Raw genomic sequence first — 27,480 nt, 5'->3', positions numbered from 1 at the left:
TTGCTGGAACTCATCGCAATGAACCAATACGCTGCACTTCATGCAAGAAGCGCGCATCTGGCTTTTTTCAATAGCAGTAAGTATTCTCCATTATATATTATATTATATTATGTATATATATAAAAAAAAAAGTACCAAGTTACACAATAAACACAAGACAATAAACACATTAAAAAACAACACAAAAAAAACCAAAACAAAACAAAAAGTATCTATGATGTGGCAGATACTACGCCAAACATCAGGAGAAGGATCAAACTTTTCCCTCTGCTCCTGCTGAGAAGCTGTCATTAGCGGGATGTGGTGCAGCCAGCATAGTGGTGTCCTTTGACGGGGCTGAGCTCGCATTAACCACCCTGTGACTAGATCATACCCTCTAGGGTGTGAATGTAGTTGTCGCATCGCAGTCAGCCACAAGATGGCACCAAAGTAATGCAGAGCGTCAAGAGAGCCACGCAAATGATAATGGTGGAATTCCTGTCATTTGGACAATAGGCCTTTCTCGTGGAAGACATTTTGGCACGCCGCGGCAAGAAAACCCCAAGTGGAACTAATAACATTAATAATGCCTGCATTGCATTTCCTGATTTGATGTATAGTGGTCACTGACATGGCTTACAGGGATACTTATTGAGAAAAAAAAAAGTGAATAAATTGCAAAGAATTAACAGTAAAACTGACAATTCCAATAATCAAAGACAAACAATATGTCCATTTTACATGTTTTTATTAAAGTTGCATAAAAGTGTAACAAAATTGGGCAAAAACAAGACCTGTTGTTGATATTGCTACATTTGTTTGTTGGTTTGATCTAATCATTGTCCAAAAAAATCACCACCACTCCTTCAGTCCACATGGTTTAGCTCTTGTATTTAGCCTCAATGATAATAATCAGTATATATATTTTTTTTGCAATTTTCCCCAACAGTAAAAAAACAGACTTCTCAATAACAGTCTAAGAAGGTATATTCCAAACCTGGATTTAGGAATGAAAATCCACTCAAATTCAGCTACTGATTGAGTTTGCATGGTACAATCTGACCAATCGAAATATCAAAACTGCAGACAGCACTTGATTAGGAAGTGCAACCAGGAAAGCAAAAGCAGTCACACCAAAGTGTATCTGAATGGATTTTTGTTCAACTATATGTTAATCCAAGGCCTGGCATCAAGAAGTGTCATGATCACAATAAAAACAGACCAGTATTCAATGTAAATGTAAAGAACATTGTTTTATCTAAACAGAATCACTGTATCAAGGCCTACGTATTAAACACTCACTTCTAAAAAAAAAACAAACAAACAAACAAACAAACAAAAAAAACCCAACAAATCTCATTTTGTTTTTAAAAAAAAAAAAGATAAAAGGAGCGACAGAAGATCTGAGAATCTTCACATTCCGCAGTTCTGCTCAGTAACACATTTTTAGCACTGTGTTACCTTTTTAAAAATGAATGTCTCCCGTTTATTTGGTTTGTGTAACATAAATAACACCTAAGGCAACATCTGTTTTTTTAAAAAAAACAAAACTGAAGAAAGGATAGAAAGAGAGGGTTGACAGAAGGATGAAAAAGGATGGGAGGAGGACAGAGGGGATGCCAGGGACAAATGACAGAGTAGCAAGATGAAAATGGGCCAGTGTGTGTATGTGTTTGCGTGCTTGTGTGTGTGTGTGTGTGTGTGTGTGTGTGTGTTTGTGTGTGTGTGTTTTGGTGCTGAGAGAGAAAGACAGACAGTGGAGGTCTGCTGTCACCGCAGGTGTTAGCAATTGGTCACAGGAATCACAGCAAATGTTACTGCATCTCCTATTGGCCGAAGGGCTTTGGTCTCTGATCTGATTGGCTCAGGATCAGAAACGGATGGCTTACTCTTGGAGATGATTGGCAGCTGCTGTAGGGAAACATGGTATTTGTGACAGCTAAAAAGGACCTGTCTCTCTCTCCATTTCTCTCTCTCTGCACTTGGTGTTGGGGTGTGCATGAGAACACATCCGTGTAAGAGGCAGCTGTGTTTGCTAATGTGTTTCCGCTTCAAGGGTTGCCTGTGTGTGTGTGTGTGAGTGAGAGAAAAGAAGAAAAAAAAGAAAAAAAAAGGGTTGAATGCATTTAGACAGCTTCAATTTGAAACAGTGGCCTCCATCCCTCCTATTCAGACATCTCATCCGTGGCTCTAGTGATGTGACAGGCAGAGGTCGGTACGTCTCCACATCAACATGGAGCTGAAAAGACATTTTCAGAGTTTCCAAGTACATGTGACCGCTCCGAAATGATGTCTGCCAAACATAAAAAACAATGTGGTGGACTACATAATTTCTTAGAAAAAGGGGAGACAGTGAGAAAGAGGGGGGGGGGATAAAAAAAGACAAGGCAGCTTTGTTCCAGGTCCCCCTGTCGGACTGTCAGTGTGTGCGTGTGTGTGTGTGTGTGTGTGTGTGTGTGTGTGTATGTGTGTGTAACAAAATGCATCAGGAAAACAAAAAAAAAAAAAAAAACAAAAACAGGAACCAGTCCTATACTAAAGATCAAATTTGTCGTACAGAACAGCAGAATATACAGGCCTGAAAAACACTCCTATTATGAATGTTGCCTTACATTATGTAGCAACATACACACGTAGCATTTAGCAACACACAGACATACATATGTATGTGCAGGCTGGACAGCAGTGGCTTCTAAAGAGCCTCTCTTAGGACTGCACTACGCAATCGAGGAAAGAAAAACATACTTTCTGCAAGAATTCTAGTCAAGCACATCCAACCCTAAAAGAACCTACTTCTACTCTACCCTCAAAGGAAGATTTGAATTCTAAAATTGGTCGGACCGTACGACCACCACAGCCAACCAGTGACTTTCTTTTAGGTTCAACAACTATTCTAAGGATCAAATTTGCCTCTTTGCTGTACTAAAGATACACCATACAATATTCTTTGTGGTCAGAAATTCAGATTTTCCTCCCAAAATGACATAGTGCAGATTTTTCAATAGACACACACCAAAAAAAGACAGTCTTGAAATGCACCACTGTAGCAAATGCCTTTGATTAAGGGGGAAATGAGCTGTACTGACCCCAAAAAGTTAATTAATTAAAAAACTAAAGTCAAGTGAATTTCCCCATACCCTCAAACTGAACCAGAAAACAGCATAAGAATAATGGTTGGTAGCTGGATCATATACAATTTTAAACCCCTTACAGATAATAAAATAAAAATAAGGAATCTCATTGGTAGAGACATAAGCAATGATTGGCTGCCTCCACCTTCCAACCCTCCTTCATTTTTCACCCTCCCACTCTTTTCTTGGCTGTTGCCGACTCTGCCTCTTGTTCCTCTTCCCACTCTCGGCTGCTCCGATCCCAGTAATTATGGGGTTCACCTCATCTCAGCTCCCCTCCTCTTCCTCCACAGACAGATGGAGAGTCGTGCAGGAGAGGGTGGGAGGAAGAAGAGCTGGATGGGGGAGAGGAGTAAAGCCATGTAAAGGGTGATGGAGGAGCAGGAGTGCAAAAAAAGAGGAAAGGACAGTGCCTGGATTAAGACCAATGAATCGCTGGTTGTCATCTGATGAAGTCTTTAGTTTTTTTTTTCTTTGCTGATAGTTTTTAAGAAGAAGTTCAACAAACAAGAGGGGAAGGTCATAAAATGAAAAATAAGAGCGATTTATTGGACTGGATCCAGGCAACAAGGGAAGAGGAAGAGATGGAAAGAAAAAAAAAAAAAACAAGAAAGGGGATTAGAACAGAGGGGCTAACAACAAGAGGAAACAAAGTTCAGTTTGCGCATTTCATGAAGAAAACTGACGTTAAAATAAAGAAGAATGGGGAGCGATAGGAAGACGAGAGGTTAGGGCTGAGGTGGAGGGGGGGAGGATGTGGGGGAGGAAGAGGAGGAGGGGGGGATGCCATCATTTCTTCTGAGGCGTGGAGAGCTTCTGCATCCCTCGAATCTTGTCGAGCAGCTCTGAGACGAAGTCCTACAGGGAGACAGGAGGGACAAGGCACATGAGGTGGATTCGGAAACAAAAAATCCACAGGCCACTGATTTGGGGGTAAAGTGTAAGGGGGTAGACCGATCAAAGGAAGTGGGGAAAGGACGAAGGAAAGATTTCTCACCTCAGTAGGTTTAAAACAGTCAACCAGTAAGTCCTGTAAAACAAATGAAGACAGTATGAATTGATGCCTCGTTTCTGCACGTGGGTCCCCCTGCATGCTTTGACACAAGTATGCAAGTGTGTCCTACCTTGACCCTGGCTGCCCGTTCAATGTCACTGGGCATATCCAGCAGCTCATCCACATCTATCTCAAGTTCTGGGATGGCCTCCTCCTGTAACACAAATAATAAGAGGAGAACAGATTAGAGCAGATTTATGGGAAAAAATTCCAAGTGTGCACACAATGTGAAAAAAGTCGGGTGGTTCGCACGGTGCCTGAGTAACCAAAAGTGACATTTCACTGTCATGGACTTTCATGGACACGTGGAAAGAAATGCTCATCATCCCTTCTATTCTTAGTCCCTGCGTTTATGTTATGTGGTTGTCTGCAAATAGATCACCACCGGCATTTCTGTCTCTCTGTATGACGTGGTAACATTGACTGATGAATGTCCATTTCTGAACACTAGAGGGCAGTGTCCTCCCATCACCCCACATGTACATGACAGAGAAAAGAGAGGAGAAACAAAGAGAAACAGGCAAGTAGACGGAATATTTCAGTAACACTGAATCTTGATCAAGGATGGAAAAAAAAGATAATGTCTATTCAAATGCAATATTTGTTTGCCTAATTATATCTTCCTTATGTGCACACAGTTTGTGAAAATGCTTGGTCTGAATAAAGAAAGCCAACTCCAGTTCTTCAGTTGTAATAGCCAGTGTTCAAAATAAAAGGCATATAGCTTTCACATGACTGTGACTCAACTCTGTATGTGCGTCAGCGTTAATTTAGTTACTCGGTGAGATTTGATACCCCTTTCATCTCTGTATGGTAAATATGAAGCTACAGACAGCAGCCAATTAGCTTAGCTTAGCATAAAAATAAAAAAAAACAGGGAAAACAGGTAGCCTGGCTCTGTCAAAATGCACAAATGACTGGCAGTAATTTTATACTTGTGTTTTTGTACAAATTCAACAAACAAAATATATAACATGTTACTTATATAACATGTTTCAGAAGTTCTAGGAGGTGGATTTTGCTATCTTCAGACAGAGCCAGGCTAGCTGTTTCCTCCTGTTTCCAGTCTTTATGCTAAGCTAAGCTAAACAGGCGGCTGTATGAGGCTTCATAGTTAGTTTACAGATATGACAATTGTATCGACCTTTGGGCGCTCGGCAAGAGAGTGAATAAGTGTATTTCCTAAAATGATGAATTATGGTTTTAACACCGGGTCATATTCGTGGCACAAAAGAAATAAACCTAAAACCTGTAACATTGATTAGGGATGTAGATTTTGATTGATTATTACAATAAAAACTACAATGTCACTAAATGTCTGCATCAGAAATGAGCACAAACCACAAACCTTCAAATCTAATGCACAAAATGGGTCACATTTATTTTTTGCTTCCCTGCAAACTGCTGACTGTCACACTATTGCTTCAAGTGAAAACATGCTGTTGTTAATCTCAAAAGGGTGAAATCAGCTGAGTCAACATACATTTTTAAAACTGCACAGAACGTTAGATATTAACTTTAGCCATTCAAAATGCTCTTGTAATTCACATTCCCATTCAAACAGTAATAGCTACAGTAAATGAAAAATACACACCAATGCACTTTTACTATAAACAAAGCAATTACTGCCTGAGACTGATAAGATGACCCCAGTATAGAAAGCTTATAGAACTGATGTCGTTTATCCAATCAGTTCTTTTTCTGATTGATCTGTTGCTGTATAAAAAGTGATTTAACAGCCTCCCTCACTTTCTCCGTTTCTCCATCTGTCTTACTCATGCACACTAGCTCACTGTGTGCTATCTATGCGCTTCACCACCGGACACACACACACACACACACACACTTACCCCTCTCAGCTCAATTGCTACCCTATATTCATGTCATTCTCTAGGAATTTTTCTGACTCTCGTCCTCCCCCTCCTTTAGAATTGCCCACACCAGCTGTCTCTGCACCTGCCCAACTGCCCCCTACCCCATCACACACACACTCTCACACAAAGTCATGTAGACTCACAAACACACAGACAGACAGGCACAGCATGCTGCGTGTGCACATTTGGTGTCACATTAACCGAATGTTTTCTTTTTTCAGTGAAAACTCCAACACACATCCTCTCTGTTATACACACCTTACACACACACACAGATTAAAGAATTGTGAAATGAGCATTAATATGTCTGAGCAAGAAGAAGTGTGTGTGTGTGTGTGTGTGTGTGTGTGTGTGTGTGTGTGTGTGTGTGTGTGTGTGTGTGTGTGTGTGTGTGTGTTGGTGCGAGTCTGTGTATGGAGAGGGTGGGGTATAAGGATTTAATTCAGAGCAGGACAGCCTGTGTGTGTGAGATAGAGACTGGAGGTGACAGACAGACTTACTGTCAGCAGAGTAACCCACACCCACACCCACACACACACAAACAAGTTTACATACAGACATACTGTAAGCAACAACACAGACAAAAATGTGCAGAAAAACTGCCAAACACACAATAGATGAGTGTAAGACATTCAAGCAACAGTGTGACAAAAACTACAAACATACTTACTCACTCAAACAGGCGCACAAGCTGGAATTCTTACAGAATTTCAAAATTAAAGCTGCACGCACACAAACACAAAGGTGAACATATACTGAAACAGACACATGCTTACACTGCAGACATATTGAAGCTGTCTCACACACACACACACACACACACACACACACACACACACACACACACAGACACACACACAGACACACACACAGGCTGTGAAGTCTGACACAAAGACTGATCTGCACAACATGTGGGCTCCATGGGCTATCACATGTAGTAGAGAAAGAAAGAAAGAAAGAACAAAAGAACGAAAAGAAAGAAGGACAGAAAGAAAGAAAACAAATGGATACAAAAATTCAAGTCTTCTAGTGATGATATACCAACCTGGCTCTTTTTTTTTTAATCTCTGGGACATAATCAAGGTACATGTAATGTAGTACCTGCTGTTTAATGTACTGGAAAGCATAAGTGATACTCGTTTAATACGGCTTACTTGAAAATGATTTGAGACAGCATGGTAAATCTGCAAGGGGGGAAGGGAACGTAAGAGCCTAAGAGGCTAAGAAGCATAGCGAGAAGAGGGAGAAGCTGAGTGGAGCAGCCCGAGAGAGACAGGACAAGGTAGGGGAGAGGGGAGAGAGAGAGAGAAAGAAAGGAGGGAGGAGGGAGCGATGTTGAAAAAGGCCGGAAGACAGGCTTCATAGAGGAGACACAAAGAAAGCAGGGAATCACGAGGGAGGATTTCCAAAACAATCCTGCAGACTGACTTTCTGAACTAGTCTGGGGTCTGGAGGGGGGTTTTACTGTTGGCTGCAGATGTGATCCGGACTAAAAGATGGCTACAAGGTATTGGCACACACTGCGGGCTTGTAAACAAAGCAGTGCAGTGTGGAAGAACTGAAAGTGATCTGTCGGTAAAGGATTTGCTTAAGTGGAAATCTTTCTGGTAATCATCCAAAAAACATCTGCATCTGTGTTTAGGTGTTTGATACATGATATTACAGCTGCCACAGTGGAATTTAGTTTTGCTTAAGTGTTTTGCCACCACAAGCCTTCAGAGCAGCTTCAACGCTCCTTACCATAGATTTTCCACACCTTACTGAAGGGATTGACCACACTTATTTCAAGAGATATTCTCTCATTTAGTGTTGTGATGATGGTGCGGAGAGTGGTGTCTAAAACACTGCTCTAAAATCTCCCATATCTGTTCAACTGGGGCGAGATCTGGGGCCTTTATCATGAAGTGAGATTGGTGGGTTAGCCAACTATCTTTGGGCTTACCTCAGAATTTCCAGTATCACAGAGCTGGCTGACTTTTAACCGTGATAAATCACCATGGTAACCTATGCTGCACTGCTGCAGAGCAGGTCAACAGTGGACAAAGGAACAGATCAAAACCTGTCATCAGCCTGACTACTGACCAATCAGATCACTGAATGGGAGTCATCATTCCTACAGGATCTTGACATGGACAAAAGTACTGGGTTTACAATAAAGTGACAAGCGATACAGAGAAACAGAAACAGATTTTGAATATATTCCCAAGAGGATTCGTGACAGTGTAGATCTTTGTATACTCAAATTTGTTGACTTTTTGAGAATTAAATCTTTTTAGACTCAACAAAATAATGACTGGAAATAAAACAGCATAACCATTCTGGCCTTTTACTGGAAAAGAAACCACACACTGTTCAGTCACAGATCTTACCAGGAATTCATATCTTTTCTTCAGGCCCTCACGCACAGGGTATATGTACTTTTTCCTCCCTGTTTTGGCAGCATAAACAGCCTTAGTTTTCTTTAAACTATTTTTATTCATAATAAAAAACAAACAGAAAAACAAGAACAAAAAAAAACAAAAACAAAAACAACCCACCAACATGTAATTATGGAGAATGAATGGATTATCGATGAATAATGCATTGTAATATTTTAATATTATTCCTAATGTTTCAACCACTTAATTCTATTTCACCCCTAAATTGAGCTCAATGATAAATAGCATTGTGATACTGGTTATCCAGGAACACCAATGTTAGGCTCATTGAAACCAGCTAATCTAGTGAAACAGACCCAAGGTAACTGTGAATGCCATAGCTAATTGTTCACATCACATTACTCCTCCCATTTATTCAGGTTTTTCCTTTCATTAGTCGTTTGTCTATAGGTTACAAGGTAAACTAACTGCAAGTGATTTCTTTCACAGAAAAACACTGGTGTCATTTTTAGTTAAACCGGAATTACACAACACAAAACTACTCAGTCTGAACCACCAGCATCACCTGAGAAACAAACTGATACTATAAATTGGCATACAGACTTATCATACTATGGTTTTTAATTTTAATTACACTCGTCCTGACAAGCTTACAAATATGATTCACTCGCCACCACACTGTGAGAGCAACAGACAGACACACTGCCTGTGGAGGCTGCCTGCAGACCAGAGCAGAATGAGACATGACAATATGAGAATGTACTTGTTGTGTATGTGTGTAGGTCATAGTAATATTCCTCTCACAGGGGGCTGTGTAGCGGCTGCAGATCAAATAACAGATACAGCTCCCTCACTGGAAAAACACAAGCTACACACAGACTTACACAAGTAGGTCAGTGCCCACAAATTACAACAAAAAGGCCTATCATGGCTACTGTAAATATCTCTGATGAATCAGAGAGATGAAGAAGTAAAGTCAGGGTTGCTTGGAGGTTTGGTCATAGACATCACTTATTAAAAAGACTTGTGTCAACAGTTTTTATTTTAGCTTGATTCAATTTTAAAAGTACTTTAACTGACCTCAGATCTGATTAAAACTGCCAACACGTTGACTGTGAATCAAAGATTTGTGTCTATAGAATTGAGACACATATCATGCAATTACAGGCTATACACAGTGAAAAATGAACTATGCAGATGTTACATTACAAGAAGAGGAAATTCTCACCAGCTACCAGTCAAATGCCAATAGGACCATCAGTGATTATAGACACATAAGTAATGAAATGACAATAAAACATCATGTTAGTGTGTGTAGTGTAATAAGATTTATAGAAACCTATTCCTCAACATTGTGGGAAGCTCCGTGTAAGTAGGTCACAGAGGCCACCTACAAGGATTACCCAGCATGGATTCCAGTGGTAACACACTACATAAGTGAGTCCTACGATAGGATCGGTGTAAACTGTGTTTGTAAATTTGTGAGTGTAAAAAAAGAGGGCCAGAGAGAGACTGTGCAGAAGAAATAAAGTAAAATGTAAAGAATTACCAAGAAGCTTACCAAAAGCTACATGATGGATGATAAATAGCAACTTCTGCTTTCCTGCCCCCTCAGTAAAAAAACTAGGATAAAAATAGTCAGACTTCAGGACGGCTGACTGCCCATTCTGCTACAAAGCCAAAGACAATGTCTTGGCTGTGTAGACTATAGGGAGAAAGGGGAGGGGGAAGAAGGAAGCTGCAGATAGGGGGAAGTGATGGCTGGAGCAGACAGGATGGAGGAAGGAGGAAGAAGTAGGAAAAGTGGGCCACGTGGCGCAAAACAATGTTGCCATTCACTCCAGTTTCCTTGTGTGTGTGTTTGTTTTGACTCGTCTGGCGAAGTGATACTTTACGCATCCATCAGAAAAGAACCGGACTCCTGACTACTCTTTTTACCCCTGTTACGTGCTTCTCTAGCTAATTAGTTCCTATTTCATCAAACAGTGGTGGAGAGACATGGGAAATACAGATGGCGAGAGAGGAGAGGTTTACATGTAATCTGCATGTTACGAAGAGCAGATTTTACACCGCTACACAATCACTATTTGCCTTTCCTCTTCAATTCTAACTATAGCAGGACTCTGTATTGAGGTCATTCCAAGCAGGAAAGTGTTTTTGCTGTGTTTATACTGTGTGTGTGTGTGTGTGTGTGTGTGTGTGTGTGTGCGTGTGCGTGTGCATTAGAGAGTGGGTGGGTGGGTGAGTGCGTGTTAATGTCTGTGCTCCATTAAAACTATTACCTTTGGCCAGTTGACTTGGCACTGTGAGACAGGTACAAAATATGTACCTGTAACAATGACCATTTACAGACACACAAATAAACCCATGTGCAGGTAGTGTGAGCACAGGCATTGCTTTGATTGTTTGACTGTTAGTGTGTCTTTTGGTTCTCATAGCTGAGAGAATGTAATGTCCATAGTGAAACCAAAACAACCGATTTTCTGCCTCTTTGCACTCAAAAAAAGCATGTTGTACATCTTTATTGGAAAAGCTGCATTGTACTTTAATAATCTTTATATAATGGTCCAAATCAAGAGGCCTTGGCCAGAAATCATTCAGCACTTTGTCGGTACTTAAAGTTCAGCAATGGAAAGTAGTTGTAATTGTGAGGCGTCCACTGAGTTGTGCTGAACAACAGATGAAGGTGAGGGTGAGAAACAAATTAAGAGAAGAGGTGATTACAGAATTGGGAAAAAAGATGGGTGGCTAGAGGACGGTGAAAAAACATGGTTGAAAGAGCAGAACATCTTGATTATATATTTGGATGTTGACAAGGATGACATCCAGGTTAAAAACACAGAGTAGCAAAACAGCTAAAAAAAATGCTTCCTAATCAATCATACACTAATATGATAAGTATGGTCTTATTTAAACTACTTTAAAAAAAAAAAACATTCTGCATTGCTCAAGTTCAGGATAGTAGTGGCTTAGGGATGAAACATGTTACTAAAAAGATTCAAATACCTTTATTTGAATGTGGATGCAGAGAAGGGGGATTTAAAGATAACTACAGCTCACAAAGACTCACAGATGAGCCTTTAGGCACATCTTTAAACTCCCTCGTTGTATGTATGTGCAGGCCTGTGTATCAAATAAACACTGATTGATTGAGCAATGGAACTGGAGCTGGGCCAACACCCAACATGTGACTCAAAAACCAAGAAACTAAAGACAAAAGCATTTTCTGATTTATTCATAATTGTTTGACTCCCTTCCCAGAGTTCAAAATTTGTTTTGGAAAAATGTTGGTAAATTACGAACTGGTAAATGAAGAAGTTGAGGTTAGGCTGGCGGATATGTGCAAATATCTGCCAGCAATCCTTATGCATGGTTATGGACATATGGAAACATTTTAACTTGTAAGATGGCCAGTGGCCTATAATGAAATGTATGACCCAGAGAAGTTACCAGACCCTTTTCTCATTTCTCATCAGAATAACAAAAAATATTCTAAGTCGAAAGCTCACACAGAGAGAGAGAGAGAGAGAGAGAGAGAGAGAGAGAGAGAGAGAGAGAGAGAGACAGAGAGAGAGAGAGAGAGAGAGAGAGGCAGAGAGACACAGAGACAGAGAGAGAGAGAGAGAGAGAGAGGATGAGCCCAGCATGGAAATAGTGGAAAAATACTGGGCTTGAAACAGCTTCCTGTCTTGCTCCCCCTGTCTCTTTATCTTTATGTCTCCTCTGATGCCCTTCCTCTCTGGCTGGCATTACCACTCTGCTGCTCTTGTATAAATCAGCCTCAGTGCTTTTGTAATAAGGCAATTCATAGCATTCCAGCCACCTTGCTGTGGGCATGATACCACTTATGGCAGAATGAGAGAGAGAATATACTGTAAGAGCGAAGGAATCACAGAGGGGTTAACAAGGGTGTAGGGATGCATTGTGTCAGTCATTGCCTGCTGCTTTCCAACCCCCTTATATCTCCCTCTGTCTCACACACATATACAAACAGTTGCTTATCAGGAATCTGGTCTTACAATAACAAGGCACTTTACTAATGCCAGCTTCCTTTTTTTTTAGGCTCTTTGTTCTAACACCAGTTTTCGGTGACAAAAACGTTTTTCTGAAAGTTGTGTCCCCAGAAAACACAGCTTTATAAAAAGGTCTCTTCTTGTTGGCTGGAGTGCAACAGTGGGGCCAGCCCTATAAACGCGGATGTCTGTTACTGACTGACTGAGTGAGTTATAAAGTTTCACCTGAATGCCACGTGACTGCGTGATGAAGTTATAACATTGATCAGCTGGCTGAGTGTTGCACTCTTTCTCCATTGGCTATTGCTCTTTCAAAATGAATGGTGCCTTTGTCACTACATGTACCAACTTTTCACACCCCTTTAGCAACCTCTCTTCACAAAAGCACCTAGGGACAAATCTAGCAACTTTTCAGACAAACCACAGCTACTTTCCGTAGAAGAGAGTCACCAGTATTGCCCCGTGAGCGCAAGGTCGGGCTTTCCCTCCACAGGCACACCTCTCTATGTGTCTCATTCAGTTGGCTGCTAGCAGCTGACACAGACGTGAATAAGCTTCTAACTTTCTGAGTGATCACTTTACAAGTAAATATAGCTGAAATCACAGCACGACCATTGTTTTAAACTTGTGTGTATGGTGATTTTGTCAGATGACGTCACGGTTATAAAATCAGGATTTAGCAATGCAGAGCAGCAGCTTGGAAATGGCTTGGAAGTAACTGCTGGTTAACGTGTAGTCTCGATGGGCCGCGTTTCAGTCACTATTTCATACTTGATCCGTTGTCTGACAACAGAACTTTATTGGGAATTCAGCTGTGTTAAATTACTGCGTATGTGAGCACAAAGAGTAGGAGAGAAGCAAACAGATAAATGGCTGAAAGCGGCTGATACTGGGCAGAATGCAAATATGACGCAATGATGTCATGAATATGCTATTTAGCACATTATGTCATCTAGTGACATTTAGCGACTTTTCGAGAAGGCTTTCTCTACTTTCCATTGAAAATAGTTGTTTACAGTGGTTCCACAACAGTTCTCAACTATATCCTCAATTTCGCATATAGACCATATGTGGACCAGCCATGTACTAGGTTTTGACATAGTCTTGTCCTCTTAAGCACTCAAGGGGTTAAAGGAGCAGCTCACCCAGCTACTTCCTGACTGGGCACGTGACCTTGGGAGATAACGGGGGAGGGGATGTCGAAGGTATCTGTGGGAAGTGGCAAGCTGAGCGCGTGTGTGTATGGTAGAAACACTTTAAGAGGACTGAGTTGCAAAAGTGACGTTAGTAATACTAGTGTTTGAGTGTGAGTGTGTGTGAATGGCGCACGCGCACAATTAATCTATCGTGGTGACTGGCTGTTGTAATGAGTATATGGCATCACAGACAACCATGAGCCAGAAACCAAAGCAATCTATAATCAATGCAATACAAGTTACCTAATCTAGTCTGGATTATGCAGACATTAACATTTTTTTGTGTGTGTTTGTGTGGTCTTCATCTCTATTGCACGTCTAATCAGTGTAGATGTACTTCCTCCCCGGCAGAATATGATGACATTTTTTGAATCATATTAAAAACAGAGAGAAGGAGCTGCAGGCAAAATAGCCGAAGTACTAGCCTCTTTACAGTCTGTCTACTTTCAGGTTAGAGACTAGAAAATATGATTTATTTACTTTATTAGTCACATTTTCTTTACTCTCTCTCTTTCCAAGATTACCTGTGTTCTTTCTTCACACTTATGAAAGATAACATTACAAACAATACAAGTTTCTTCGTAAAAAAAATCAACTTGTTATTGCATCTCTAAATGCACCTCTTGGAAGTAAGGACACATGTAGCTTCTTAATGGTATTGTTCTGTTAAAAAACCGTCTTAAAACAACATGTATCCCTCATTTAGTATATCCTACCAGAGCCCCCATCTGTTTTGACTCTGCAGCCCAGTCAGCCTTCCTGCTATCTCACTACAGATAAAATGCAAACGAGCTGTCATGTAAATTAAAAAGAAGCAGAGCCTCCAGAGTCTGCTGGTAGTGATATGGGCATGCTTTCACACTGATGTTGTGTGGGTTGCTTCAGACTTATTGCAGGAAAAATCCAAACGTAACAGCTTCCAAGTACAGAGAACGTATCTTCATATGTTGCCAGGAAACATTCATCGCTATAATTAGGATGCAGGCACAGTAGTTTTGGTAGTTCTTACACTGTAATTAGGTCACAATAGCATATATATAGCATTAGTAGAGATGAAAAGATGCATAGTAATATAGATTAAAGTGATAACTTAGTCAAGGAGGGAATGACAGAGCTTCTGGTGGACATGGCTTGACTCAGTGGTCTTTTTTCTAGAAAAAATAATCTGAAGTGAAATGAGCAACAATGTCCTCCTTTTCATTATCACAGTGAGGCAACACATCAAATATCTGCAGTCAATCAATAGATATTCAGCAATCACCCCAGATTCCAACACCATTGAGGTTTTCTCACTCTCAAAGTCCACCCAGAGCGCACACACACACACACACACACACACACACACACACACACACACACACACACACACACACACACACACACACACACACACACACACACAGAGAGAGTTAAAAATCTATTGCAGAGTTAAAAAGTAGAATGTCACCCAACCTTGACCCCCCTAGAGCTTCCCATATTCATAGCTGCTCGCTGTACGGTTGAATGATTCACGCATCAGCTTGTTTGGCCTGACTGAATGGGTCAGTGATTTCTGTGTGTTGACTGGACATGTCTGTGCTTCACCCTCTCATTGGAGTCACTTTGCTGGACCCTCGGGGTAATGACCAGCCCCTCCACCACTGTATCAAGCTCAGAAACTACTACATGAGCAGTTTCACTCTGTGTTTCAGTAGCTGTTCCAATTCAACCATCAAGCAACCTTCAAAGCAAAGATCCACAACTTACTTATACTTATGCTTTTTCCCCATTTACTGTGCCATACTAAAAACTTAGTGTGTGGCAGTATGGCACACTGCTGCATTTCAATTTTCCATCCACATCCACGGTGATTTTTTGAGAATTGATAGAAGAACTAGATGGTTAAGGCTGAAATAGCCACCACGCCTAAGGCAAAAGGCAAAGGCAAAAAGAAGAACATTACCTACTGAAACTCAAACTGTCAAAACCCAAGTGTAATGACACCCCAGTGCCACCAGTTTGATTGACTCGTAATCTGATGGTAGTGCAGTGCAGAAACTGCACAGCAACAAGTGGTTAGCACCAAAAATGCATCAAAACTGTGTATCACCCAAAGATTTTCAGGCCCAGTTGAGCAAAGTCTTATGATGTTGTAAAAATGAAAACAAATTTGATGCATGATCTATCAGCTAGGTAGAGGCAAATAGAGTAAATATAACAAACAGTGTCAGACAACCCGAACTGGAAATTGGGAAGCAATAAAAAGTGTACAAATCAATTGTGGTTGATAACTTTTAACCTTTACTTTCAATTTCCATGTTGCTTCTTATGATTTTTCATAAAAGTACTTGGGTGGAAACCCAGCTTCTATGTGTCGCTGTCTCACACACACACACACACACAAAGAATATCCATCTCTCTCTTCAACCCAATCTAATTAAAAAATCCCTCATCTGGAATATGTGATTTTGGCAGCATCTCATGGCACACTTTCCCCCTCTACCTCCACTCTCCATCTCCTCTTAAGTTTGTCATTTCTGCAGCGTATAACAGAGGGCAGATCTGAAGAGGAGATCTGAATGCTCCACAAATTCGTGTATGTATGTGCAGGTGTTTTGGGTATATTGGATAAAGTAGCCTGAGTTGTTTTAACAAATTGATTTTTCCTTCTTCTCTTTCAATCAATTATTAATTATCATGGGAGAAAACAACCAATAATACAAAGTACGGAAACATATACATACAGAAAAAAGAGTGAGGAAGGACACACAAACACACACACGCAGGTGCGCACACACACACACACGCAAGCGCACACACACACACACACACACACACACACACACACACACACACACACACACACACACACACACACACACACACGCAAGCACGCACACACACACACACACGCAAGCGCCACACACACACACACACACGCAAGCGCACACACACACCTCCTCTACAGGCCAGATGAGTCATTACCACTACAGTTGGACTGAAAGAAGAGATTACGTGCAGATTAAAATAAGAATGCATTCAAACAAGGATTACAGCAGATTATCATTATGTCACTCTTGGCGAGAACTACTAACACAACCCAAGGCCTTGACATTCATTTGTTCATTTGCCATGTCATTCACTGAATGATTTATTCTTTTGTTGTGGCAGTTTTGGGCACGAGTGGAGTTTGGCAAAACTACAGGGTCGTTCAGCTTCCATTTAAACATTTTTTCCATTAGTTTTCATCCACTCTTTTCCACGGGAACCTCCAAGTTTATTTGTGCAGCGTTTTAATTCATTCTGCCATGATTGAGATAAAATCCGAGTGGATTTCAAAAGGGATTAGAGATTATTATAATTCTTTCATGCTGATCAATCGTCAACACAACCTCTGACTTTTTGAACGCTGGCAACACACTGGGTAATCAAAGAAGTTAATGCTTTGGTTCGTTTCCATATTCAGTCAATCAGCTCCAGGATAAAAAAAAAAACTCAGAAAGTGGGAGATTCGACTAGATTATCACAGAGAGAAACAAAACACAGACAGACGTGGTATAAAACAGTAAACCTAGGTGGAATCTCAACTCTTTCTGAATGATGCCGTCATTTCTCCCTATGATTATTAAAGTATTTATACTTTTCTTTCACTTTCCTTTAAAGTATATATTTCATATTGGAAAAGATCCTTATACGTTTTATGTAAAACATGCAATTATCTGACCTTAAAAAATGTAACTTTTGCAAAATGCAATCTGCAGTCCAGACTGTACAATATTAATCAGTAACATACTAAAGAATAAATATGAAACTTAGGTAATGAGTTACTAACAGAGAAAAATGAATGCTGTGGCAGTCACTTTCACTGTCCAGTGAATGGCCTCTTACCCTTTTAATCTTTATTTAGCTCAGGCAATGTTTTTGCTGAGTGTGTGTCCCAAAAATGATCATCCTCTTTTTTCTGCCTGGAATACAAATCATCACTTGTATCCATTATTACAGTTTAAGATTACCACAGCTGCTGTTCTTTGTCTTTAATTTCTTCTCTCAAGTCATTACATGTATTAATTCTTGTACAGATTTTATAACTTAACACTTGATTATTTGTTCAATCAATACTCAATCAATTAATTCCAGCATCCTGAGAATGTGAGTGTGTGGACAAATTTCAGACTAAAGACCAGTTAATTGGGGATGGCTGGTCCAACTGGGCACAAAAGCCATGTACCCAACTGAGAAAAAGCTGGTTTAGGGTTAGGTTAAGGTTAGGGTAAGTCTCCAGTAAATGAATGCAGAGTCTCTGTAATGTCCCCAAAAGTGACCAAGGTCAACATGTGTGAGTGAGAATGTGTGTGTGTGTGTGTGTGTGTGTGTGTGTGTGTGTGTGTGTGTGTGTGTGTGTGTGTGTGTGTGTGTGTGTGAGAGCGAGTCAGACTGACTCCTTCCTAATGAATCAGCAACTAGTAATCATTCCTGTCACTCAGAAACATTGCCCAAATATGGCCAGTTGTTCCTTCCTACTCAGACAGTAAATGCAAATTCATAGTAAATATGTCACGTAACACACATACCGTATATTAAATTAAAAAGGAAACCGAATCTATCTATTTATGAAGCACCGCTAAACTAACATAATTTGATTTTTTGTACATTAGTATTAGAATTATCTGACAGAAGTAACTGGTAACATTATTCCTCCGTCATCTTTATTGCCCGTCTATTTGTCTATCTGCCCGTCAGCTGTCTGTCCATCTGTCCACACATCTTTCATCCAGCCATTTTAACTGGAGCTGTTTTCATAACCACATAAGAATCCTGCCACCTGACGTCCAGGACGTTGTGATACCATGAAAGCTTAAGTTAGGTTTCACACTGTGGTGATATCATGGAGGATATATGAAGCCAACATGGCACAGGTGCTCTAGCCTGGCAACCTCTTGAACGTGGCTGCCTGCCTGCCTGCCTGAGAGGGACATCAGGTCAGGGAGTCACTGGCAATGCAGCCTGCTCCTGTAAACCCACCTGACCATACATCCATTACTACCTGGTGAAAGCTACAATTATTTAATATTAAAAATCACATCCTAAGTCTGACATCATCCATCAATTTGTCTACATATACAGTATTAACAGGGAAGCCATTGTGCACTGCTCTTGTACAATCTGTCATTGGACTACAATAAACACATTATACATTCAACACAATCAGAGACAGTGAATAAAGCCATAAGCTGAATTATGCTTCCCTGCAATTAACCAACAGCTTTACAGGCTTCTGCTCTTAATGCACCTCCTGGGACTAATACATACTCCGGAGTGGATCTGTGTTACTTCACTCAACCTGCAGGCAGCTGGCTTTAGTTACAAAGCGACTTCAAGATGATAATGACTCCATACAAAGTGTCCATGCCAGTTGCTCTCAACTGTAGTTGCAACTGTTAAATATTTGGACAGTGGCTTTGTTTGTTTCATCATTTTAATATGGTTTCAACATGGATGCCAATAAACAAGCATCACCAAGACCTAACATGCATCTCTCATTTAAAAGCACTGTTAGAGCTAAACACCCTGGAACCACATATAGTAATAACACTGGCCTGTATAGCAAAGTACATCTCTATTATGCCCATGCTTACTTTAAAAGGGCTCCTCAGGGGTGCTAGAGCATTCACAAAAAGGATTTCAGAAGTGTATGTATAAAAAAACTGTAAACAGAACTTTGGTTAGGAGTGTTTCTCTGAAAACAAACTATGAATCATTGTAGATCATTCAAGATAATGAGCAGAGAAGCAAAGGAGTACTTTGATAAATCACAGTCATTAAGTTTATTGGAGCAAATATACTGTATTAACAGCATCAGTCTGTTAACTGTACACACAATATAAATGTTTTTTCTGCAAGAGGGTATGAATGGATGACACGCTTTCATCTTTGTAAACTTTCTCATTATATTTCAACAAGTCACCGCCTGCTGTTAGATTCGCTGAAGGCAGTCCAGTTTCATAAGCAATCTCCAGACATGCCCAGCTTGACTTGTGATCTTTGTAAAATGGTTTTGTTAAACCCTTTATTATTTAAACCCTTCACTTGGCCGATGGACTAATCTTTGTGACAGAGGGTGGAATGACAAGCTCATCGAGCTTAGCTAGTACTGACACACAATACTGAAGGGTTTACATGGTGGAAAGGTGTTAGGAAATCAGTATGTACTGTGGAGGCTATGCTGTCTGACACCTGACAGAGCACATGCCAATGACTATGAGACACAATACCCGGAGAAACAGCAAGAGGAAGAAAAATATGAAAGAAAAATATGCAAGAAACCTTCATGCATACAGAAGTACACACACTATATATTAGTACTGCCCATCAACTAAATGCATTTGGAATGTAAACACTGACATTTAAGCAAAAAATTTTGTTGAAAGGATGCAGATACTTTGCACTGAAGAAAATGACCTACAATGGAGGATTTTGGATGATTTTGATACCCTGCTGTTCTCATTAGCTAAAAGGATAAAATGGTCAAAAAAAATCTATTCCCCACTTTTGTGGTGCATTACACTCCTTTATCTCTTATCCTAACATTAACCAAACGTTAACCTCAAACGTGACTCACCTTTAAAAACAGTCCCTTTTAAAAGTGACTGACAGCCAGAGTGCTGTCTCTGGGTAGTTTAGAAACCCTAAAAACTGTATTCCACACAGAAACAGTCACAAGAGCCATTTTGCATGTGAGTGCGTGTTTGTGTCGACAGGTTTGTGCAGGGTAGACTGTGCTTTTGAGGGAAAGTGATATGATAACATTGTTCATTTTTCTATGTACTGTATGTGTTTGTCTCACTCCTTCTTTCTCACAAACTTCCTGTGACAATGTGCATAGACATTCCTCTGAATGACTCACATCCTTCATTCTCTCTCTCTCTCTATCCCTTTTTCTTAATCCATGCCTTCTCTCGCTTGGCGTTCTTTACTTCCTTCCGATCTTACTCACAGACTGACCAAAAAAACACATGCTTAGTCTCCCTAACTCACAATATTCTTGGCAGTTTTTCTTCTCTCTAACTTGGTAGATTTTTTCACTCACCGCCTCAAAAACTCTCACATGGGCAGTCAGTAGGTCAGACTACAGTACATGCTGACTCACGCTGCATCAAACAGGAAAAAGATCTGTGTGTTCACCATGTAGAACCACATGTAACCTATTAACACGATGTGTGCATGTCCATGTCTGTGTGCTAATGTGTGTGCGGTGTGGGGGGTGTTTACAAAGACACTGAGGTCTTTCACTCCCACTGTGTAACAACCACTCTTTGTAGTCACCCTCTTACGTATCCTGACTGAAACGGGGTAATACTGATTGGTATTCAGACCTTTCAGTGTAAGGTTTAAGCAAATGTTGCACACTCTACGTGTTTTTGTGCATGGGTGTGTGTCCTATTACAGTGTGAAGTCAGTAACAGAGGCCAACTTAATCCATCACCAGCAAAGCTATGAAATTAGAGCTGTTCCCACAGTTAGGCTTCCCCATTTATCTATGAGGACCTACTTATACAGACACACAACGCCAGGATGCATCATTTCTATAACTGTCTGTTGTTGGAGACCACAACAGACTCAAAGTGAAAATGAGACAACACAATTAAGGAATAAACAATTTACAAAAGTTCCTCATAGGGATAAAATATGGCCGGAAGAGCATATGCTGTTCATTATAATGTGTTTGTGTAGTAATGCTTATGTTCAAAATAATGAACAGGGCATTTAAATTTCTGTATAATCCTATATGGATCTGGTGCGGACTTATTTTGAAGGGTACAAATAAACGCTTGCAGTGTTATATTTCCTTTTTTTCCTTCATTTTTAAAGTGTTGTTAATATGTTTTATGGGAGTAAATATGTTTTAGTATTGAATTTACACACTTTCTACTTAAAGGAAATGTTCTGTAACATTTTCTTTAACTGTATGTGTTAATTGTATGTGCTGCACTTCAGCTAGTATTATTTTCTCTTTCATTTTGTACTTTTCCCTAGGAAGATTCACCTTTTCTTCACCTTTGTTTACTTCAGTTGTTTTTGCTATATTGCGCATTTTACTTTAAACACGTGTGAAGTGAACAGTTTGATATTTTTACCTTTTGGAGCTATTTATTTATTTTCATGCATAAATTTGTTAATTAGAGAAGACTTTTTTGTCCACTATGCAACACAACACAGTTTTAGACCCACTACATTTACATATATTTTTACAGACACAGTCAGCATTTACTCAGATAGTTGCTGGGGTATTGTGGAAATCTCCCAACACCACCATAAAAAAACAAAACAATGGCTGGTCAATGACAACACAATGACGAAATTGTAAAATACAATATTTCAACAGGGACTTGCAGAATTGTTTAAATTTGATCTAATATTTAGTATTTAACTGCTGCTTTCAAACACAGTGACTAAGGAGTTAGCAGGTCTACAATTAATGTCTTATTCAGGTTCATTTTTGATAACCAACAACAACTAATGAGGTTTAAAACTGCTACTCTTTAACTAAAATAAAGCCAAACACTGTTAAAGGGGATATACGCTCTACTAGCCTTCCTGGCTTGTGATATATGTGGGGAACCCCTGAGTGATGGTTTGTTTATGGTGTGACTGTAAAAGAAGGATTGAAAAACAAAGAACAAACTGTCTTCTTAGTGATCAACAAACTAGTTTACTGCTTTACAACACCTTCAACTCAAAGTGAGAAAAAGTTATTCTGTTTATTTAGCTGTCAGAAGTCATTGAATTGTTTTCAGTGTCTGACCAAGTGCTATTGTAGATAGAAAAGGGAACTTTTGTGACGGTCATTGTATTTTCTCAGTGTATATAGCATGCAGTAGCAGGGTACACGTTACAAAAACACTTTCTCGCTCTCTAACATCCCTGCCTACTCCTACTACATTTTCCTTCTGCTCTTGCCATCCCCTCTAGTTTTTTTTCCCTTCTCTTCCCCCGTTCATTGCATTCCTGCTCACCAGTCCTGCCTCTGTTCTCACTCGTATCCCCATCTGCGTTTATGTGTGTGTGGCGTGTGGTGTGTGTGTGTGTTTGTGTGCGCATGTGGGTATTTGTGTGGGTATGCGTATGTGTGTGCGTGCGTGTGTCTGTGTGGCCACGTAGGACCCTGGAGTTTGGGGATCGGTCCGCCCACTCGCTCCACTGTTAACTATGTATGTACTGGCCAGCTCCAGTGTACTATGAGCAGGAAACACAGCAAACGGAGAGAAAATAGGTCTTTACTGACAAATAAACTTTTAACAGCCCAGTTACCATGGAAATGGCACCAAGACTGGAGTGAAATTTAATCATTTTACTAGAAGTGGAGTTGTGGACTTGATGATTGTAATCCCCACTTTCCTTTTCCCTTGAGAGAGTTTAAACTCACTTAGCACCTTATATACAAAGCCAGTAGTAGAGTGGGGGCTCTATAACAACAGAGAAAGTGTATACAACTTAAAAAAAAAAAAACATCTATCCTTAGAGAAATACTCCCTGGTTTTGTCATGAGCCACATAATGCTCCCCAATCCTAACATTTCCTGTCACTTTAGTGTTAATATTTTTTAAAATAACACAGTTTATTGTTGAGTTTAAAACATTTACTGTGAGATGGCCTGGAACTGTGGGTTTTGGAGGCTCATTTGCAAAAGTTCTGAACCTTTTTTAAGACATATCAGATGAACTCAAGTATCCTTTCATCAACACCACCAGTCATGGATGTTTTTTAACACTATTAATTATATAAAAATGGATACTGTTACAAGAATTTTTCATACAGTTGATCTGTCAGTGCCAGAAGCTAAACAATTCAACCATTTTTCCATTACTTTTAGTTAACTATTTCAACTGTTTATTCATTACTTTTAGCTAGCCTATCAACTTCAACCATTTATCCATTACTTGCATTACTAACTTATTAGACTATTCTGCTCACTTCCTAACTCTCAAAAGCAGACATGTGGTGTTCAGGTGTTACATTTGACTCAATATGTAAATATATATTTTAAAAAATACATTTCCATATATTGAGTACATTGATATACTGAATAATTATTTCCTTTTTTTCCAAATCAGAGGACCCCCTATCAACTGCAGAAATATCCCCTGGGGTACGAGTACCACTGGCTGGGCAGGAGTGCTTCAGGAGTATTTTTCTGAACAAGGCAAATACCATATTAACATCAACTGCAAGGACGTACTAAGGCCCTGCTGATATAATAACTGAACAGCTAAAATTATAATCCAGAGTAAAATACAGGGGCTTTTTGGAAATGATGAAATTTCACCAAGCTTTCTTTCATGAAACGGACACAAGCCTTTTTTCCACTGCATGGTTAACCAACATAAACATTTAATAAGCCTTGTTGCCATGGAATCATATGAAGGCTCGACTCCTCACTTTTAACCATAGCAACTCTGACTGATAGGCTGAGTAAGTGGCTGGATGAATATCTGACAGGCTGTCTGGCAGAAATGACTGGCTTACTGCTTTTAGTATGTTTAAGGGGATTATATGAATGGGAAAACAGCTCATTATGAATTCCCTGTTAAACATACTACATGCAGTTTTATTAATAGTTGAAATATGTATCCACAAAAGGAGAGAGAAAAGGGAAGGCTGATAGATAGGAAATAATGAGGGGTGACAAATGAAAATATGGATTATGACATGAGTCAGAGCAAAGGAGAGACATGGCAATAAAAGGGGAAAGATGAAGCAAGGAAGGTGAAAAAAAAGCGGAATAAAACCCAAGCCACATGCTCCTTGTCTTTGTCAGTGAACAGGTTTCTCCCAATTCCAGCTTGGCCCCCTGACCAGCTAAAGCTGCCTCTCTAATTACACTGTTAAGTAGCACGTGCTCCACCATTCCCTGTCTAAATGAGCCCAATGTGTCTCCATCAGTGAACCGACTGAAAATTCATCTCTTTGTTGTCTAACAGCCTAGGCAGGGATAGGATCCGGACACTGAAAAGGGGGAACTACTGTGGATGAATGCCAAATATAGGCATTGTAATTAGAGGTTAATGAGAAATGTGTGTCCAAAAATGTGAAATAAATCATTAATGGCCCATTTACACAAGTATGATTTGAAATGCCTGCTCTTTGTGACCCTGTTTATGAAGTTGAAAAGAGGACTCACAATATGCAATCTGTGCATTAAAGCACTAGTGAATGTGGATTAGTGAATGAAGGAAAGATGGATGCAAGATGGGTGAATTAATTACTGAATCTACACTGAGAAAGAGAAATATCTGTACTTGAAATTGCACCGATTGTCTCCTATCGATCACTGGGATCTAAGGGCACACAAAGTTTTAAAAATAAGATCTAAAAAGATTAGTATTTCAAAACCCCTTTGACTGTCTTCTGTTGAATTATAAAAGGTCAAATATACAAGCACAGTACTGCTAAGCTTTTCTCCTGAACACATTTACTCATACTTTTTTAACACTACACAGATTTGACGCATAGCATATTAATCCATCATTGGCAGAAAATCAGAGCACACTGATTTTAAAATCCTCTGCAGGCCATTTGATCATTTATGCTGGCACATGAGCCTCTGTCATATCCCTGCCACTCTATTATCCACGTCTCACGAGATATCCCACCGACTGCCACTAAAACCTCAGAGAAAGTAGGATACAACCTTAGTAGAGACAAATGTGGGACAGACTACAATCTGGTGTTCTTACACCACATGACAAGAGAGTTAGTTTTTAAGTAAGTTTTTGTTAACACTGACTTGGAATAATATCTGATTACAGTTTAGCTACAGTTCATCAGTGGAACGGATTTTAGACTTTCAGGTGTAAATGTGGAGACGACCAGACCCCGGAAGAGTCTCTGGAGGATAGGGTCAGCACATCAACAAGCAAAACTGCATTACTGTTTTTACCCTGTAGCTACAAAAAGAATTACCTTTTTTTTTTTTTTTAAGTAAAAACCTGCTGTAAGTGTGATTGTGCTTCTAGCAACCAGCCTCCTGCACTCTTGTTTTTTCTGTCCATTAGCCTACTAGGAATTCTCCAAACCTGTTAAGTCGTCGTACTCCTCAGGCTAGGAATAGAATGTGGGCCAATGCCAGCTCAGTAGAGTCATCGACTCTACTGAGCTTACCAACTCCTGACGCCAGCAGCTACACCACAGCTGCCGCCAGGTTACATTGTACCACACCTGATGGTTATGCAAAGTTAACACTACAACCAAGAAGTTCACTAAAAGGGCCCCCCTGACAAAATGTATGACTGGACCCCCTACCCAGATGCCTCAGTATCACCTCACATGTCTCCTGTTGGCCCCAATGACCCCTGCCTGATGAAAGTAGCTCACTCACCCTCCCTCAGCTCTTTCTTTACTTAAAAGGTTGCAAGTAGGAGAGACAAGAAAGGTGGGAGGGGGCATGCAACAAGGGTCAAGATAAGACATAAACTAAAGACACGACCAGACACAAGTCTGTTTTTCTTTCAATTTAATTTTTGAGTTATTGCTATTAAAAAGTGATGCTGATAACGATTTTTTTTTTTTAGCCAAAACAGCTCTCAAACAGCAGTTAAAAAAATGTCTTTGACGAGAAAACCTATGATACAAGTTGTAATTTCCAGTCAGCCATTAATATTGGATTAGATTAATTCACAGGTGTGCTTTAAAACAGCTTCAGCCAATCAGAACAGAGAGTAGAGGCTGTCCATTTCACGATTATGCTATAAAGCGGCATATGCTACATTTGGCCTACCTGTGGGTGGAGGACTGAAGTTTAAACATGAGGTCTTAATCTAACTGATATAAATGTCTGACACGAGTTTATCACTTCTTGTCATGCTCACGTTGTTTCCTATTTTTCTGCCTTCACTGCCTCATCTAGCTTCTTGCATATGGCCCAGATACTACAGGCTATAGAACAAGCGAAGCTAGGCCAAAAGCTCCGACAAAGGGCCCATTAACGTTTCTTTATCAACAGTTTGCTTTAGGACCTGACAAAGAGACAAGCCCCACGGCTGATAAACTGACTTATCAGGCTATACCGTTGAGCCCTATTACTTAGCAGAGTCGCCTGATCAATATGTTCGATCGGTTTCGAGGCCGGTTATTGTTCGGGTCTGTACCTCACAGTCGTAGAGGTCCGTTAGCTGGTCGATAATCCACTCCTCCAGGTTCAGTCTCTTCCTCAGCTCCTTGCGGTCGTATTTGACGGTAACGCGTCCCTGCTTCCGAACCGGTGTCTCCGGTTCCTCCGTGGTGCCGGCCGGCGTCTGGAAATATACCCGGGGTTGAGGGCTCGTCTCCGGGCTTGTTACAGCAGCCATGGTCGCTAGGTTTTTTTGGGGGGGGGAAACCCCGGAGGTGTGGAAGTGTGAAAGGGGCGACGGAAAGGAAGCGAAAAGAGGTCTGTGGACGCGCGGCTGTTCGCTTTTTCCGCACCGAAAAATCCCGACTGATAGATGTGTGACTTCAGATCCCCCGAAGAAACAACGTCGAACCTGATGCTTTTGTTGTTCAAAATCTTTCAAAGGGACATTGGCGGTGGCCGGCCGCTTCCACAACACAAACCGGAACGACGGGTACGTTGTAACGTAAAGTGTAACCGGCTTATTGCGCTATTTACAGCATGCAAACTCTGCTTATATAAAAAGAGAAGGTAGCAGCAGCAGAGCCGGCCTCAACTCTTCATTCAGTACAAAGAGAAATCACACGTCTCTCTCTCTCTCTCTCTCTCTTACTCTCTGTCCCCACGAGAGGTGCGCGCGTGCTCTCTGGCTGGACTCGAGCGCGTCCGACGTAACGCGACTAAAAAAGAGATTTAAAAAAACGAGAAAACCTTTCCCCCTCTTTAAAA

The 27,480-nt window shown here is 40.4% G+C and overlaps 1 protein-coding gene across 1 annotated transcript; it reads right to left on the bottom strand.

Moving 5' to 3' along the window:
• Positions 1–903: 903 nt before the first annotated feature.
• On the bottom strand, positions 904–27,331 carry ppp1r14bb (protein phosphatase 1, regulatory (inhibitor) subunit 14Bb). Its single transcript, XM_040141430.1, has 4 exons — positions 26,750–27,331; positions 4,235–4,318; positions 4,108–4,140; positions 904–3,968 (listed from the first exon to the last, which is right to left on the bottom strand). The coding sequence occupies exons 1-4, from the start codon at positions 26,948–26,950 to the stop codon at positions 3,900–3,902; spliced, it is 387 nt and encodes a 128-aa protein (XP_039997364.1). The 5' UTR covers positions 26,951–27,331; the 3' UTR covers positions 904–3,899.
• Positions 27,332–27,480: the final 149 nt, after the last annotated feature.

The sequence above is a fragment of the Xiphias gladius genome, chromosome 12, assembly GCF_016859285.1.
Source record: "Xiphias gladius isolate SHS-SW01 ecotype Sanya breed wild chromosome 12, ASM1685928v1, whole genome shotgun sequence".
NCBI classification, from domain to species: domain Eukaryota; kingdom Metazoa; phylum Chordata; class Actinopteri; order Istiophoriformes; family Xiphiidae; genus Xiphias; species Xiphias gladius.
Note: the sequence above shows the minus strand (reverse complement) of the source record. Positions and strands in the feature narration are given on the sequence as shown.

Coding starts and splice junctions, on each gene's coding strand:
- ppp1r14bb (XM_040141430.1), bottom strand. CDS start 26,950: ATGGCTGCTGTAACAAGCCCGGAGACGAGCCCTCAACCCCGGGTATAT. Junction 4,319..26,749: donor CGGACCTCTACGACTGTGAG/GTACAGACCCGA, acceptor TTTGTGTTACAG/GAGGAGGCCATCCCAGAACT. Junction 4,141..4,234: donor AACGGGCAGCCAGGGTCAAG/GTAGGACACACT, acceptor TTTGTTTTACAG/GACTTACTGGTTGACTGTTT.